Here is a 14,377-nt window from a genome sequence, read left to right on the forward strand (position 1 = left end):
TTTTTTGGGAGGGTTGAGTCCGCTGTGTGAGCGATAAAGCGCCACAGGCTGCCTTAATGAAAAGCCTCTCACAGCGATGGGGAGATTGCCTGTGGAATGGGCTACTGATTGGACGACCAGCAGCTTGGTGTAGCATGGAGACTAATTCAAGTATTGAAGGAGTTCGGATGACGGGGGGAGATTAGTGCTATACCATAGTGATATCTGAGCCAAAGACAGCTGGACAAATATACCTTACATTTCAAACAACTGGGAGGGTTGGGTCAAAGTGGCAATACTTCACTGTCAACTAGTTCAAGAGTGAAGGCATGTTAGGCTCGTGTACATGGTTGTTGTCCTTAGCTGCTTCCAACAGGATAAGCGAAACCAGTAAGAGGCATAGTTACATCTGTTTTCAGAAACATTTCCCCCATTGATCTTGATAGTACAACAACAGATCTGTTGGGTGTTTTTCGTGAGCAGACAGCAGTCCCAGTGAAAACTGTCCACAATGAGGTCTGTGGCTTATCTCAATACACTCTGAAATTGTGTTTGGAAGTAAAGGCTGCTGTTGATGTCTAAATGTGATTTAAACTGTAAAAAAGCTGAAGGCAGAAGCCTCAGATCTCATAACTAAATAAAATACAATTGCCTGCATGGTAGGATAACACTTGAAGAAAACTGTTATATCATAATGTTTTTGCTCATATGGGTTAAATTATGATCATCATGGAATATAAAAACCTGTTTCCAATGTCATTGTGTAACTGTAAACATGAATAAATGCTGATCTTTACTTGATGCCATGCTTACCATGTTCACCACATGAGTTTAGTTAGCATGTTAAAATAGGTTACTAACACTAAACAAAAAGTGCAAGCGGGGCTGCTGGGAATGTTCTGAAGGTTTTTCGGCACTGAATAAATAGAATACTGTAAACATTTAAGTTTAATGGAGCTGGATAAAAGGTTAAAATGTAAAAAAAGGCAAGAAAACTTTAAAGGGACATAAATGGATGCCACAAATATGATGGTGAAGACACTGAGCTCAAAACGTGAGGAAATTATTTGTTCTCCAACCGGTTGGGGAGTGGTTGCTGGCTATCTCTAGACAAAATTTGAATTCAAAAATAAAAGTTGTGCATTTTGAAACATTTTTGTTGCAGCTTAATAACACATCTTTTGCTTCTGTGTTCTCTGTTTCACTACAAGTCGGTGAGCAGCTGGGAAGTGTCTATAGACAAATCAGCATTTTCCATGCAAATGATGCGTGACTGTAGTAATGTGCTAATGAGCCAAAGAATTACAATGAGGTTTTTAGTGTAGCACTGTATACTTCTTTACGACCAATTTCGCCCAGCAACTTCCAGTAATCACTCACCAACCAGTCAGGGAATACACATTTTTCACAGGTGACCAGTGGTTGCTAGGGGTCACCGATTGGCAAGACAGTAACTATTTCAATCTGGTGTCAGATTTCTGAACACAAGCATGAATAAAGAAACAGATGTATTACTCTTCTTAGACTTATCCCTGCCGTTGATTTAAAATCTTTTTCCCAGATCTGCTCTATACCTAGATGCTGGAATCATCTGGAGCCACAGCAGGAAAAGTACATACTGAATTGGATATAATAGGTGAACTGGTATCTCATGTCATCATCACTGATCTTTCTCAAGGTTAAAAAGAAAAAAAAATACCTGAGTGACAGAGAAACAGGACAGGAAGGAAGACAAGAAGTGGATAGAAGCAAATATATAAGGGTAGGGAGAGATAGGCTGATTGGACACACGAGAAGACAGACAGTGTCAAAGGTCATTGAAAAGCTGTCAAACTGTCACTGCTGTAGCGTCTCACTTTTTAAATGTGTGTTTTATCTCATGTGGTTTAACTCTGAAGTCAGAAACTTTCAAAAGTTGGTGTGAAATATCTTAACACGTGTCACTTTCCATCAGTCTGTTGTCCTAATTTGGCATGAGCTCCTTCACAAATTATCATTTGTCATTGAGTTTCAGCTTTGCTTGTCACTGCATACCTAACACCATAATTTCCCACAGGATTAATAATGCAGCAGTCTGTCCATCAAGTGCTGAGAAAAAGCCAGAAAAGTAAACCACTTCCTGCTGGCATCTCGACACCAACGGCAGAAAATATCATGGGATGATATGGAAGGAACTCATTAGTGAGTGGCATTTAAGCTGCAAACCCATAACATGAACCGGGGATTTATAATATCAACAGAAAATGATTGGCAAGTCCTAAACTGGTGGAGATATTCAGGCTCTCCAGTGACTGTGTTAACAAAACAATTTAAAACTGTGCTGTTGGGGAAACATTATTTGATCTTATGTAAATTGCAGCTCTATATTTGGTAACACTTAATGACCATCCACTGGCAACAGGAACATGGTCCTTTCTGGTTGAACGAGTTTTTCAACCAGGAAGAGCCATAAATAATTCTACTGCTGCAAATGTAAATCCACAGGCAAAAGATTTATCTGTGCACATTGCGGGGAGTTAAGTCAGTGGAAGTTAATTTTAGTAATTTGTTTAAGAAGAAATAATTTTTCATAACCAAAAACCTGGCCCATTTTTTGAAGACAGCTTACACTATCATTTCAACATTAGTTTTTATACTGCAGCCAGTAGCATAGCATAGCATAGCATCTTTATTTATAACGCACTTTACATCCAACGATGTTGACCAAAGTGCTACAAATATAAAACAGAGAGGAAACAGTTTAAATTACATATAAAATATCTTAAAATTAAAAATAATATAATTAATAAGAAACGTATTAAGAGACATCAACAAGTCCTGCTGTGCTAAAAGCCAAGGTAAATAAATATGTTTTAAGACGTGATTTAAAAACAGATAAGGAAGGTGCCTGTCTAACATGTAAAGGCAACTCATTCCACAATTTTGGTGCTGCCACAGCAAACGCCCGATCCCCTCTGAGCTTACGATTAGTCCTGGGCACGCTCAGGAGGAGCTGGTCTGCCGACCTGAGGGACCGGTAAGGTATGTATGGATGAAGAAGCTCAGAGAGGTACACAGGGGCAGCATTGGACAAACATTTAAAAACAAATAAAAGCAGCTTAAAAGTAAGATCATTACTCTGCATTGGAGTACACTGTTATTGCTGTAACATTTAACTAATAAGATGCAGCACACAAATATATCTGAACATTTATGCTCTTTTAAGCATTTTAAATATATTCTTTATAGTCTTTAAAGAACAGATAAACACATCAGGAGTTATAAACATTACTATGCACTAGTCTTGATCTTATAACGCAGTTTTAGTTTTTTACACTCGCTGCAGCACATTCACATTACATCCAGCTTTTTCCAGATAAAGCACTTTTAATGGAGCAGCTCAGTTATAACACAGTCGATTTAAATCCACATTTTACCATTTAGTGTTTGCTTCTGTCGGAGTCACATGTTGACGCAATAATCGCCTTTTGCGGCAAAAAATGGTCAAAATATGCCAGAGAAAATACACAAAAATATAATATAACAATACAACTAAGAATACAAATACACTGATTATGAACTGAAACACTTATAGCAACTTTAAAAGGTGTCTCTGATGAATATATCTTCTTAAATAAAACACAGATAAAATTTTTCTCGTGTTGTGCTCGTGACAACATTTCTATGACCTTTTGCATCACAGAGATAACCTTGTTTTCCCATGCATTTGCACTTACCATACTGTATAGGTTAGCGTGTTGTATAGACCAATCCAGTGACCAATTTGTGTGTTCCACCATTTTTCAGTGCCAGAGACAGCAGCAAGGGTATTTGGATCGACGATAGCAGGGACTGGCCCCTAATTACTGTTTGTATGTCATGCTGACTTTGTGAAAGTGTGGCTAACCTTGGTACATGCTTATATTTCACAATCTAAGGAGCTTGGAAAGAAAAGCGTCTGGACTTGTTTAAGTTGCTTGAAGACGTTTCACCTCTCATCCGAGAAGCTTCTTCAGTTCTAAGGTTAAATGGTGGAGATTCCCAGATCTAAACCCAGTGGGAGTTTCCCCCCCAAAGAGGGACAAAGGACCCTCTGGTGATCCTCTACCTAATCACATGAGCCAAGGTGTGAAAACGGGTGTGGGTCACAATCAACCAGGGTTTCGGGTGAGCTCATTGTGAAACCTGGCCCCACCCTATCATGTGATTTCCTGATGGCTCAGGATGTGAGTGGGCGTTAAGGCGTCTGGGAAGGGATCTCAAAACTGGATTATAGATGGCAGACAGTTGGTGTCGTAAACCACCGCCTCTGTTCAAAGATGGTCGCTCATTTACGTCCACTGTGAGCGACCATCTTTGAACAGAGGGGGTCCTTGGTCCCTCTTTGGGGGGAAACTCCCACTGGGTTTAAATCTGGGACTCTCCACCATCAAAGATGGTCGCTCACAGTGGACATAAATGGTTTCTTTCACTCCTCTTTCAAACCATCTGTCCTCTCTGTCCAAAATGTGAACATTGGCATCCTCAAAAGAGTGACCTTTGTCCTTTAGATGCAGATGAACTGCTGAGTCTTGTCCCGTGGAGGTGGCTCTTCTATGTTGTGCCATGCGCTTGTGAAGTGGCCGTTTGGTCTCTCCAATGTAGAGGTCTGGGCATTCGTCCCTGCACTGTACAGTCCAGGCGCTTTTCTTACCAAGCTCCTTAGACTACGATGATCTGGATGACTGAGAGCCTTCACAGACATATATTTCACAATAATGCTACAATTGGTTGCCTGAGTTGGTTTATTCTGTGACCATTGCTTCCCCTCATTAACATTAGCTAAGCATTGTTAACCTAGCTGATGTAACGGTGCTGCTCTCACAGTGCCTTTCAGGCTGAGTAACTTCTACTTGATAAGCTATGTAGGCAGATGCAAACTAAAGATACAACTAAATATAGTACTCTTATCAACAAATTAACAAATTCTGTTAATATTCTTCATCTACTTCTTCCAAACGCTGATCCTCTAACAGGGGTACATTTGAGCTTTCCATGAAAATTAAATGAATGGTACTCTCTTAGAGTAGTTGACCTTTGGTACTTTATTTGTCTATAAAATCTGTTGTATGTTTCAGTGCATATATTTTTAAGATAAATACCTTAACAGGTTTCTTGCGTGATGACTCAGCCTCATTGTTTTCAGCCTCCTCATGCTCCTTGCTACCTTGAGGCAGGTTAGAATAGTTGGCCAGGCTACTGAGAAGAGATGACACCATGGGGCTGGTGTCCATCTCCTCCTGCAGAAAAACAAGCAGACAGGAAGGTTGCAATCAGCATTTTAGCCAATATTATTAACAATCTCAATCAAACAAGTGAACTCTATAAAATGACCAATCACTTAGTGGCTGTTTCCATAGATCATTGCAGATAAGAAGCCATTTAATCTACTTGCTATCCTCTTTTGTGGATTTCAGCTCATTTGAAACAAAAACAAGTGTGCACACCATAAACCCCCTTTTCCTGTTCAATCTAGAAATCCCACTGAGAAGACATTGTAAATACATCTGTGCAGAGTGGAGGCAAATTGCCTCATTGAGGTTCAATCCTGCACCACTCTGAGATTTTCTTGCTTTAACCTGAGGTTCCCACATGCCCTTCACACAGTAATTACCCTCATTAATCGATGTCAGAGCCCCTATTCAATCACTGAATTGTGAAAACGAGTGTATCCCGCTTCTTACCATCGCATCTGATTGTGTGTGTTAACAAAATCAATGTGTGCATGTGTGTATGTGTGTGTATGCGGAGTATTGCATTATACCTCAAACAAGGCCATGTTCTTGCCGTCATATTGCTGAGTCTTCTCTGTGGCAGCATCACTGCTGTTGATGAAGGGGCTGCTTTCCTTGGGGTTACTGTCTCCTGGAAGAAACAAACACACATCTACTTTTAGAGTGGTCTGAAATAAAGCAGAGGACAAAGAGCATGTTAGGGGAGAGGATAATGCACAAGTCAGACAAAAGATTCCTGATGTCAAAGGAACCCTTTTTGCAACAACTAAAAGTAACAACTTTTAAAAATAGGTAGACTTTTGGAATAAATACTTTTTTATCGTTAAAATAAAGAAAAAACACACAGAATGCTCAAAGCAGAGGACGTCTGATAAGGAAAGCTTGCCATCTCCTTGAAGCAGTCAGAAATGCTGAGCAAGAGAAGCATACCTAATGGACTGTGTATTGACAATATGTGAAGTGCTATGTATTCCATATGGCCATAGGAAGAAGACAACCTGGACGTGTCAACCAGTGTTTTCACCTCACTGAAAAACAACATCACAACTCTGAACGCAAACACAAAAAAATGGTCTACAACCCGGCAGCTTTTCTTACCCTGAACAAAAAAAACCCTGACTTGTAGAATCAGCCTGATAGTGACAGCTCGCTGAAGGCAACATGACTCTATCGAAAAGCATCTGTCTACGAGTTCACAGGCCCAGAAATAGGGCCAGAACAAACAAATCCTCGAAACAACGTGTAGTGAGAGGGAAGCATCCAGCTCTTTGCACATTCATTGATTCTCATTATCTGAGATCAAGAAGTTCATTGATTTCTAATTGACATTTGAAAATTCAGTACACCTCAGGCAGTGTCCAATCTATTTTTCCTTTTATACCGTGAGCAACTGCCTCCTATAAAACACTTTCTTGACATCCCCCTCAAAGCAGTAGGATTTTATTTTAAGGACCAAAATCTTTTTGTCATAATTATGTTTATGACAAAACTTTACTGGGTGTAATTTCAACTGACTGTTCATTGTATGATATGGAACTGATAGAAGAAATACTATTTTCTGTGCATACAATTTTAACACCTTGATTGTGTCTTCACAATAGGTACAGTGGACACTTTAGTAGCTACACCTTACTATTATAAGCTTAAGACCCACTTTTACCTTCAGACCTGCCAAAATTCTTAATATTGTTGATTGTACAAGGTGCTGGAAACATTTTTCAGATATTCTGGTCCATACTGACATGATAATATCACTGAGCAGTTGCAGGTTTGTCAGCTGCGCATCCATGGTATGAATCTCCTGTTCGTATCATGGAGATATGAACAGGAGACTTGCAGCATCCCAAAGGTGCTCTTTTCCATTGTCATCTGGTGACTGCAGAGTGCAGTGAACTCATTGTTATGTTATGGTTATGGTTATGTTAGGGAAACCGGTTTTAGATGGTCTGAGCTTGCTGGAATCAGCCATCACAAAATCTGTACAATGTACAATCAGTCTTTTGTTATTTAGGTTTTTTAATCTATTTTTATTCTGTTTTAAGATGCTTCACTATTGATATTGTTTTTTAATTGTGTTATTATTGTTTGTGGCTTTTATCTCTGTAAAAGGAGTCATATACAGGGAGTGCAGAATTATTAGGCAAGTTGTATTTTTGAGGAATAATTTTATTATTGAACAACAACCATTTTCTCAATGAACCCAAAAAACTCATTAATATCAAAGCTGAATGTTTTTGGAAGTAGTTTTTAGTTTGTTTTTAGTTTTAGCTATTTTAGGGGGATATCTGTGTGTGCAGGTGACTATTACTGTGCATAATTATTAGGCAACTTAACAAAAAACAAATATATACCCATTTCAATTATTTATTTTCACCAGTGACACCAATTCACAAATATACATTTCTGACATTCAAAAACAAAACAAAAACAAATCAGCGACCAATATAGCCACCTTTCTTTGCAAGGACACTCAAAAGCCTGCCATCCATGGATTCTGTCAGTGTTTTGATCTGTTCACCATCAACATTGCGTGCAGCAGCAACCACAGCCTCCCAGACACTGTTCAGAGAGGTGTACTGTTTTCCCTCCTTGTAAATCTCACATTTGATGATGGACCACAGGTTCTCAATGGGGTTCAGATCAGGTGAACAAGGTGGCCATGTCATTAGTTTTTCTTCTTTTATACCCTTTCTTGCCAGCCACGCTGTGGAGTACTTGGACGCGTGTGATGGAGCATTGTCCTGCATGAAAATCATGTTTTTCTTGAAGGATGCTGACTTCTTCCTGTACCACTGCTTGAAGAAGGTGTCTTCCAGAAACTGGCAGTAGGACTGGGAGTTGAGCTTGACTCCATCCTCAACCCGGAAAGGCCCCACAAGCTCATCTTTGATGATACCAGCCCAAACCAGTACTCCACCTCCACCTTGCTGGCGTCTGAGTCGGACTGGAGCTCTCTGCCTTTACCAATCCAGCCACGGGCCCATCCATCTGGCCCATCAAGACTCACTCTCATTTCATCAGTCCATAAAACCTTAGAAAAATCAGTCTTGAGATATTTCTTGGCCCAGGTCTTGACGTTTCAGCTTGTGTGTCTTGTTCAGTGGTGGTCGTCTTTCAGCCTTTCTTACCTTGGCCATGTCTCTGAGTATTGCACACCTTGTGCTTTTGGGCACTCCAGTGATGTTGCAGCTCTGAAATATGGCCAAACTGGTGGCAAGTGGCATCTTGGCAGCTGCACGCTTGACTTTTCTCAGTTCATGGGCAGTTATTTGGCGCCTTGGTTTTTCCACACACTTCTTGCGACCCTGTTGACTATTTTGAATGAAACGCTTGATTGTTCGATGATCACGCTTCAGAAGCTTTGCAATTTTGAGACTGCTGCATCCCTCTGCAAGATATCTCACTATTTTTGACTTTTCTGAGCCTGTCAAGTCCTTCTTTTGACCCATTTTGCCAAAGGAAAGGACGTTGCCTAATAATTATGCACACCTGATATAGGGTGTTGATGTCATTAGACCACACCCCTTCTCATTACAGAGATGCACATCACCTAATATGCTTAATTGGTAGTAGGCTTCCGAGCCTATACAGCTTTGAGTAAGACAACATGCATGAAGAGGATGATGTGGACAAAATACTCATTTGCCTAATAATTCTGCACTCCCTGTAATACAGGGGCCATAACGGGATGGACATGGTCAGCAACCATACAGTGTGCACTGTGGTAACCATCATGAAAAATGACAAAACCAAAGCTGCCAGTCAAACTTCCAGTGGATCAAGACAGAAACAGGACCGTCTTGGTCTGGTGACAAGTAATCTTTACTGCTGCAAAATGGACCAGACATAAGGACTTTATTGCAGTAAGCAGAGTCACACCAATTGACTCTCCAGACTGATGTGCATACACATATAAGTAAATACACACAGTTACACATATATACACAAACTTTCTTCGTGTATACAGGACATTGATCAGGACTCAATAAAGGGATCAATAAAGACGGGACTTGCATAAAGATGGGCACAGGCATCAATTAATTCTTATCAGTGTTGCTCGCTACAATGTACCACTCTTCTTCTAGTATTCAAATGAAATGAAAGTTACTAAAATCCTGTGTGGACCCGTAAATCAATCCAAACACAGCTACTCGACAGAGATGTGTGAAAGACTGATATATTGCAGTCATCAATCAAACCTTTGAATGTCACCAACACTGCAGAGTGACATTTTCTTTCTGAAGGAAACACGCAGCAAAAAAAAAAGGGATAAACCTTCCAGACGGTTACTTGTAATGGTGTTAGCACAGTTAGCACCATCCTACATCTTCATGAAAATTCAAGGTGTCTGTTTACATTATGCATTGATATTTATTGCTCTAACCTTTGTTTTGGCTACGTACTTGAAATGCTTGGTCACCAGAAATTTGCACTTCTCTAGAAAAATAATTGCATTCACAACCATTTTATACATAAAGTACAATGAAGGTCTGAGTGGTGAAGGTAGTGCAGAGTGAGCCATCTTATTCGCGCCTTCCCCTTCGAGCATCTCTTGAGGGAGACAGCAGATTGCGCTCCCTCTGGCTCTCGGTCCTGTCTTGGACTGCGAGACCGAGTTATTTATAGCCAAGATGCCGCAGCCATGTGCCATGACGTTGGGGCACCGCTAACAGCCGGCACACTGTTCTAACAGAGATGGAGCAGTAGACAGGGACACTGAGAAAAGGGGCCATGCATGAAGATTCGGAGCATAAAAAGAGCACAGGGAGGTTAACACAAAGAGATGGAAAGTGAGAGAATAAGAGTACTGATGAGAAGATGAAGAGAGACACAGATAGATGGGGCAAGAGTAAACAGTGACAAGGAGAGAGCGATACAGGCTCAGACAGGACAAAGACGAGGCAGCCAAATCTGAAATGGGAACCCGCAGAGAGAGAAAGGGAGATGCAAAAAGAGGGACGCTCACGTCTGCTGCTGCAAAATGTAAAAGCTTCTGCAGCACTAAAGGTTCAGCTCACTTTGACCTCCAGGTTAAAACATACACTATGGTTAAAAGGAGGCCGGAGCATCTAACAGAGGGTTTTCAGAGCATGTGGATTATTTAGCTGGTTTATTTTCACTTTGTCAGAGCGAATCAGGATGATACAGTGTTGTGCCTCGCTTGAGATAAAACAAAATGAGCCTTCTTGTGCCCAGCAGAGATTAGACAAACATCTACAAACACACATATACACAATACACAGTCTGACTAATACACGGATGAATCTGTCTGTTCGTCGCCCATCTCGACATCAAACTTGCTTGGTATGTTGCTGGGTAAGTGCAGTATTGAGTTTGACGTTGGGGGACTTCTCTCTGTTGCTAGGCAACATCATCAACTGGCAACCTCATAATGATGTCACAGTTCAGATAACATATTTTATAAACCTCCTCTGCCTGCGGCATCTACCTTTGCTCATGCTAGCGTGCCTGTGACAGCAGGCGCTGCTTTCAAATGCTTCTGTTTTCTATTCAAATTTGATTTAGAGCTAAAACACTTTTGACTTTTACAGTACATTTATTTGCTACTTTTTCCATTTTTTCATCATTAAAAAAAAGATCTTAAAATTAGAGCCAGAAATTTCTCCACAATCCACTGCACAATATAGACAGTAAATAACTGATGTGATGGCTTTAAATGGTGCTCACACCATATCTGAACTGGAAAGAGATTTTTTGTATTTTGAACCTTCCAGTTTGAACGAGGGCAACAAATACTGGTACTGGACACAAATGTGAATCAAATGTGAATTTTCTCCATCCAAGGGATATTTTACTAAAACAGATCTTCTCTCTTTCATTTTCCCTTAAACAGCTTTATGTTTGTCTAAATCTCCTCATCCTCCTTGCTGATAGACATGACAAGTGGTTTTTTTTTGTTTTTGTTTTACATTTTTATATTAATGTATCTATTTTTATTGTAGGTAACTGTATGTATACTGTAAAGGCATGTCTTTCTTTTTTATTGACAGAAATCTGTAGTTCCATTTATTCCTGATAATCTGGTTTTAAAAATTAAATGTATATTTTGCTTCATTAAACAGAAACCAAATTAATACAGTGAGTTAAGAAATTACTATGTTTTTATCTGACTTGGAGTAAAACTCATCTAGAGGTACCCAAAATGTATCTTTGCAGGAAAAACCCCAATATGATGATTATGAAAGTTTGGATGCACAATGTAGGTTTGTAAATGGGACACTGTCTGTTATGTTAAATTGTAATTTTTCCAGTCTTACATATATGCAGTTTGTGCTTATGCTATTTGCAAAGACAGATTTTGATTTCAAAGAACTAATTCCTATAATCACTGAACCTTCACTGGCATTCTGAAATAAACAATACCAGAAATGAGACAGTTGACATTGGAAAGGGAAGCTATAGCTGCAAATACAGTCTGGTTTATAATGCCGCTCTGAGTCAGTATGATCAGATGTTACTTGTCAGATGAGGAATGAAAGTGCGATGGTGAATCATGAGTCAAACAGCTGCAGCCAGGTGATGGGAGCGTGACTTAGCGTCTCAGCCTGAAAGCCATGTTCCATTTCCTGATGTAAACCACACGACACAATCCTTCCGGTTTCACAGAACTATAAATTATCATTATGCACAAACTTACTCCTGTGGATAACGGAAAAATGATGAGGGTAAATCTCAGAAATCAAATTTTAAGAGCTCTTTATTATAGATAATAGTAAGGAAGTGACTCTGACGGGTTAAAGCACATACACACCAAAAAACTCAAACAAAAAAAAGGGGGAAAACACACACACACACACCACACACACCACACACACACAGTTGTACATCTGTGGGCTAATGTGCCCATAACAGCTCTTCTAACGTATCATTTATCTCTACATGGCTCATTTCTCCTCATTGTCTAATACTTAAAACTCCATCATCAAAAGAATGATGGAAACTATTTTTTGGGAAGAATGACAGTTCCCAAAAGAGTTTTGCTCTGACCGCATCCCCAAGCAGCTTATCCTTCCTCAGTCTGATGGGATCTGTTCAACAATGGCTCTCACTATCAAAGTCTTTCCTTATCTGTGGTCAAAATCCAGAGCCTTTTGCTCACAGAACATGTGATCATACTCTAAATCCTCTGCAAAATAAAAACACTGAACCTTCTTTTATGTACTTTTCTTATAGATTTTTTCCTCTTATTTTCTTATTTGTTACCATAGCAGACTCGTACCTTATTTACTAATATGACCATCAATGCGATTTACTTTTTAACAGAATTGTTTTACATGTTCGTAGCAATTTCAAAACAACATTATGTAGAGCAAGGCCGCTATCTTCAGGTTGCTGTACATTACATAGCCTCTTCATTAAATAATTTTGGGCATTGCCAAATTCAGGGACAATAGTTTGTCATGATCAGAATTTGAGTCAGACTATTGAAGAATTATTGACTTTATAGAAAGCATTTATTGATTTTTTAATATAATTTATTTAATTTATCAGAAAATAATTTCAGGTCTTACGGTGTTGGTTGAAATAGCAAGCTCTGGAAAATATGGATGAGCATTTTTTGTTTACTTACATTTTTGATGTTTAATTGAGAACTGATGATTTTCATTATTTGTGGATATGGAGTATTAGACGACTACTTTCATGCCCTAACAGATATTCACAAATGCTTTGTTTTGCCTGATCAATAATCAGTTACAAAAGCAGGCAGGTCAGCAGGTGAGACACTGGAATGAATAGATTATCAAGGTTAATCCAGTCCATTGGAGATTTGTTTACACATTTACCATCGGAGAGACAGAGTTCATCACTTGTATTGCAATATGAGAGCACCATCCCCCTGGTTTATATTCAATAAGGACTCTCTGTTTTCTATTGTCTGCCAGGATGAGCTACGCACAGAGAAGTCAGGACAATTCTACTGTTTGAGTGTAAATATAACTTGGTGCAAATGAGTGGAAGTCTGGTCCACTGCTCTGATTCAGACAATACGATTCTCCAACAGATCTTTGAACAGAGCCACAGAGGACTGCTCAGTGAGCGCTATTTGACTTTGCTTTATTGATCCTCCTTGTATGGTGTTGAGGTGGCGACAGTCACAGTTACTACTCCCTCTCTCTCTCACTTAGAGTGCGTGTTGTTCTCCCTCTCTCTAACTGCTCTGTGTTAAGCTGCCATACTGCTCTTTCTCTCTGAGGACCAACTTCAGGGGGAAAAGCCAAAGAGCTGGATGTTGATTCTGGAGGAGCTGACTCAACAGAGGCTCTGGGACCACTTGTTGAATTGGTGTGTGCATCTGAATGGGCAAGTGTGTGTATATGTGATAGTGGGGTCTAAGCCAAGCATATGCACTAACTACTGTTGTACAGCAGCAGAAGAGTAGCATCTCAAATTAATCTTAGTCTGGGCTGGACTGCAGCCATTATATGTGAGAATAAGGACACACACTACCCCGGTGCTGTTGAAAAATGAGGCTTTTTACACACATCCAAAAACGTATTCACAGCTACTGCATGTATGAAAGTAAACATAGACCATCTTTTTGGCAGTCAATCTGACTCACAGCAGAATAAACAGTGAGTACATGTGCTTGCACAGACATTTAATTTGCATCCAGAGTGAAACGCTTCATGCAGTGGAAGAGTGAGGGATTCAAATGGAATTAGTCGGTTGGAAACAACCAATTAAAAAAAAAAAAGAGGAAAAAAAAGGAAAGATGAGTTGGATTTTCTGGCTGGGTTCCCTGCTATTGTTCCTTGGTGGTTCGCCAAATCCAAGCGGGTCATGAGTTCACTCACTGATTCTCTTGTCTTCTCTGAATGTCACTACAGTAAGGCATTAATTCGTGTCTGGCAGTCAGCGATATGTCTCTCTCTCTCTTGCTTGCTGACAGAGCTGGTGGATACTGGGTGGAGTCAGGTGAAGGATTAAGGTCACTTTAATCTAAATTCCAGTCAAATCAGGATTGACAGTGATTTAACATGTACCCAAACACACCCATGTGCAATTCTGTATGGAAATTACAAGTTTGTCTAAAAATGACCCAAAAAGGCTTAAAGCAGTTTTTAGCATAAAGCAGAGGCACGCTAAACCAAAGCGAATCTATTCATGCTTCTGTCAGCCTTGCC

General features: G+C 39.8%; 1 protein-coding gene across 4 annotated transcripts in view; it reads right to left on the reverse strand.

Annotated features, from left to right (window-relative positions):
• Positions 1-14,377, reverse strand: part of slc12a5a (solute carrier family 12 member 5a) — a 191,302-nt gene that overhangs the window by 54,448 nt on the left and 122,477 nt on the right. For all 4 annotated transcript variants that reach the window (XM_040007004.1, XM_040006997.1, XM_040007012.1 and 1 more), the window contains exons 2-3: positions 5,762-5,862; positions 5,100-5,237 (exon numbers count right to left, since the gene is read on the reverse strand). In XM_040007004.1, the coding sequence (XP_039862938.1) occupies positions 5,100-5,237; positions 5,762-5,862 (239 nt within the window). The remainder of the gene's footprint in view (positions 1-5,099; positions 5,238-5,761; positions 5,863-14,377) is intronic.

The sequence above is a fragment of the Simochromis diagramma genome, unplaced genomic scaffold (assembly GCF_900408965.1).
Source record: "Simochromis diagramma unplaced genomic scaffold, fSimDia1.1 OVJJ01000320.1, whole genome shotgun sequence".
Lineage (NCBI taxonomy): Eukaryota > Metazoa > Chordata > Actinopteri > Cichliformes > Cichlidae > Simochromis > Simochromis diagramma.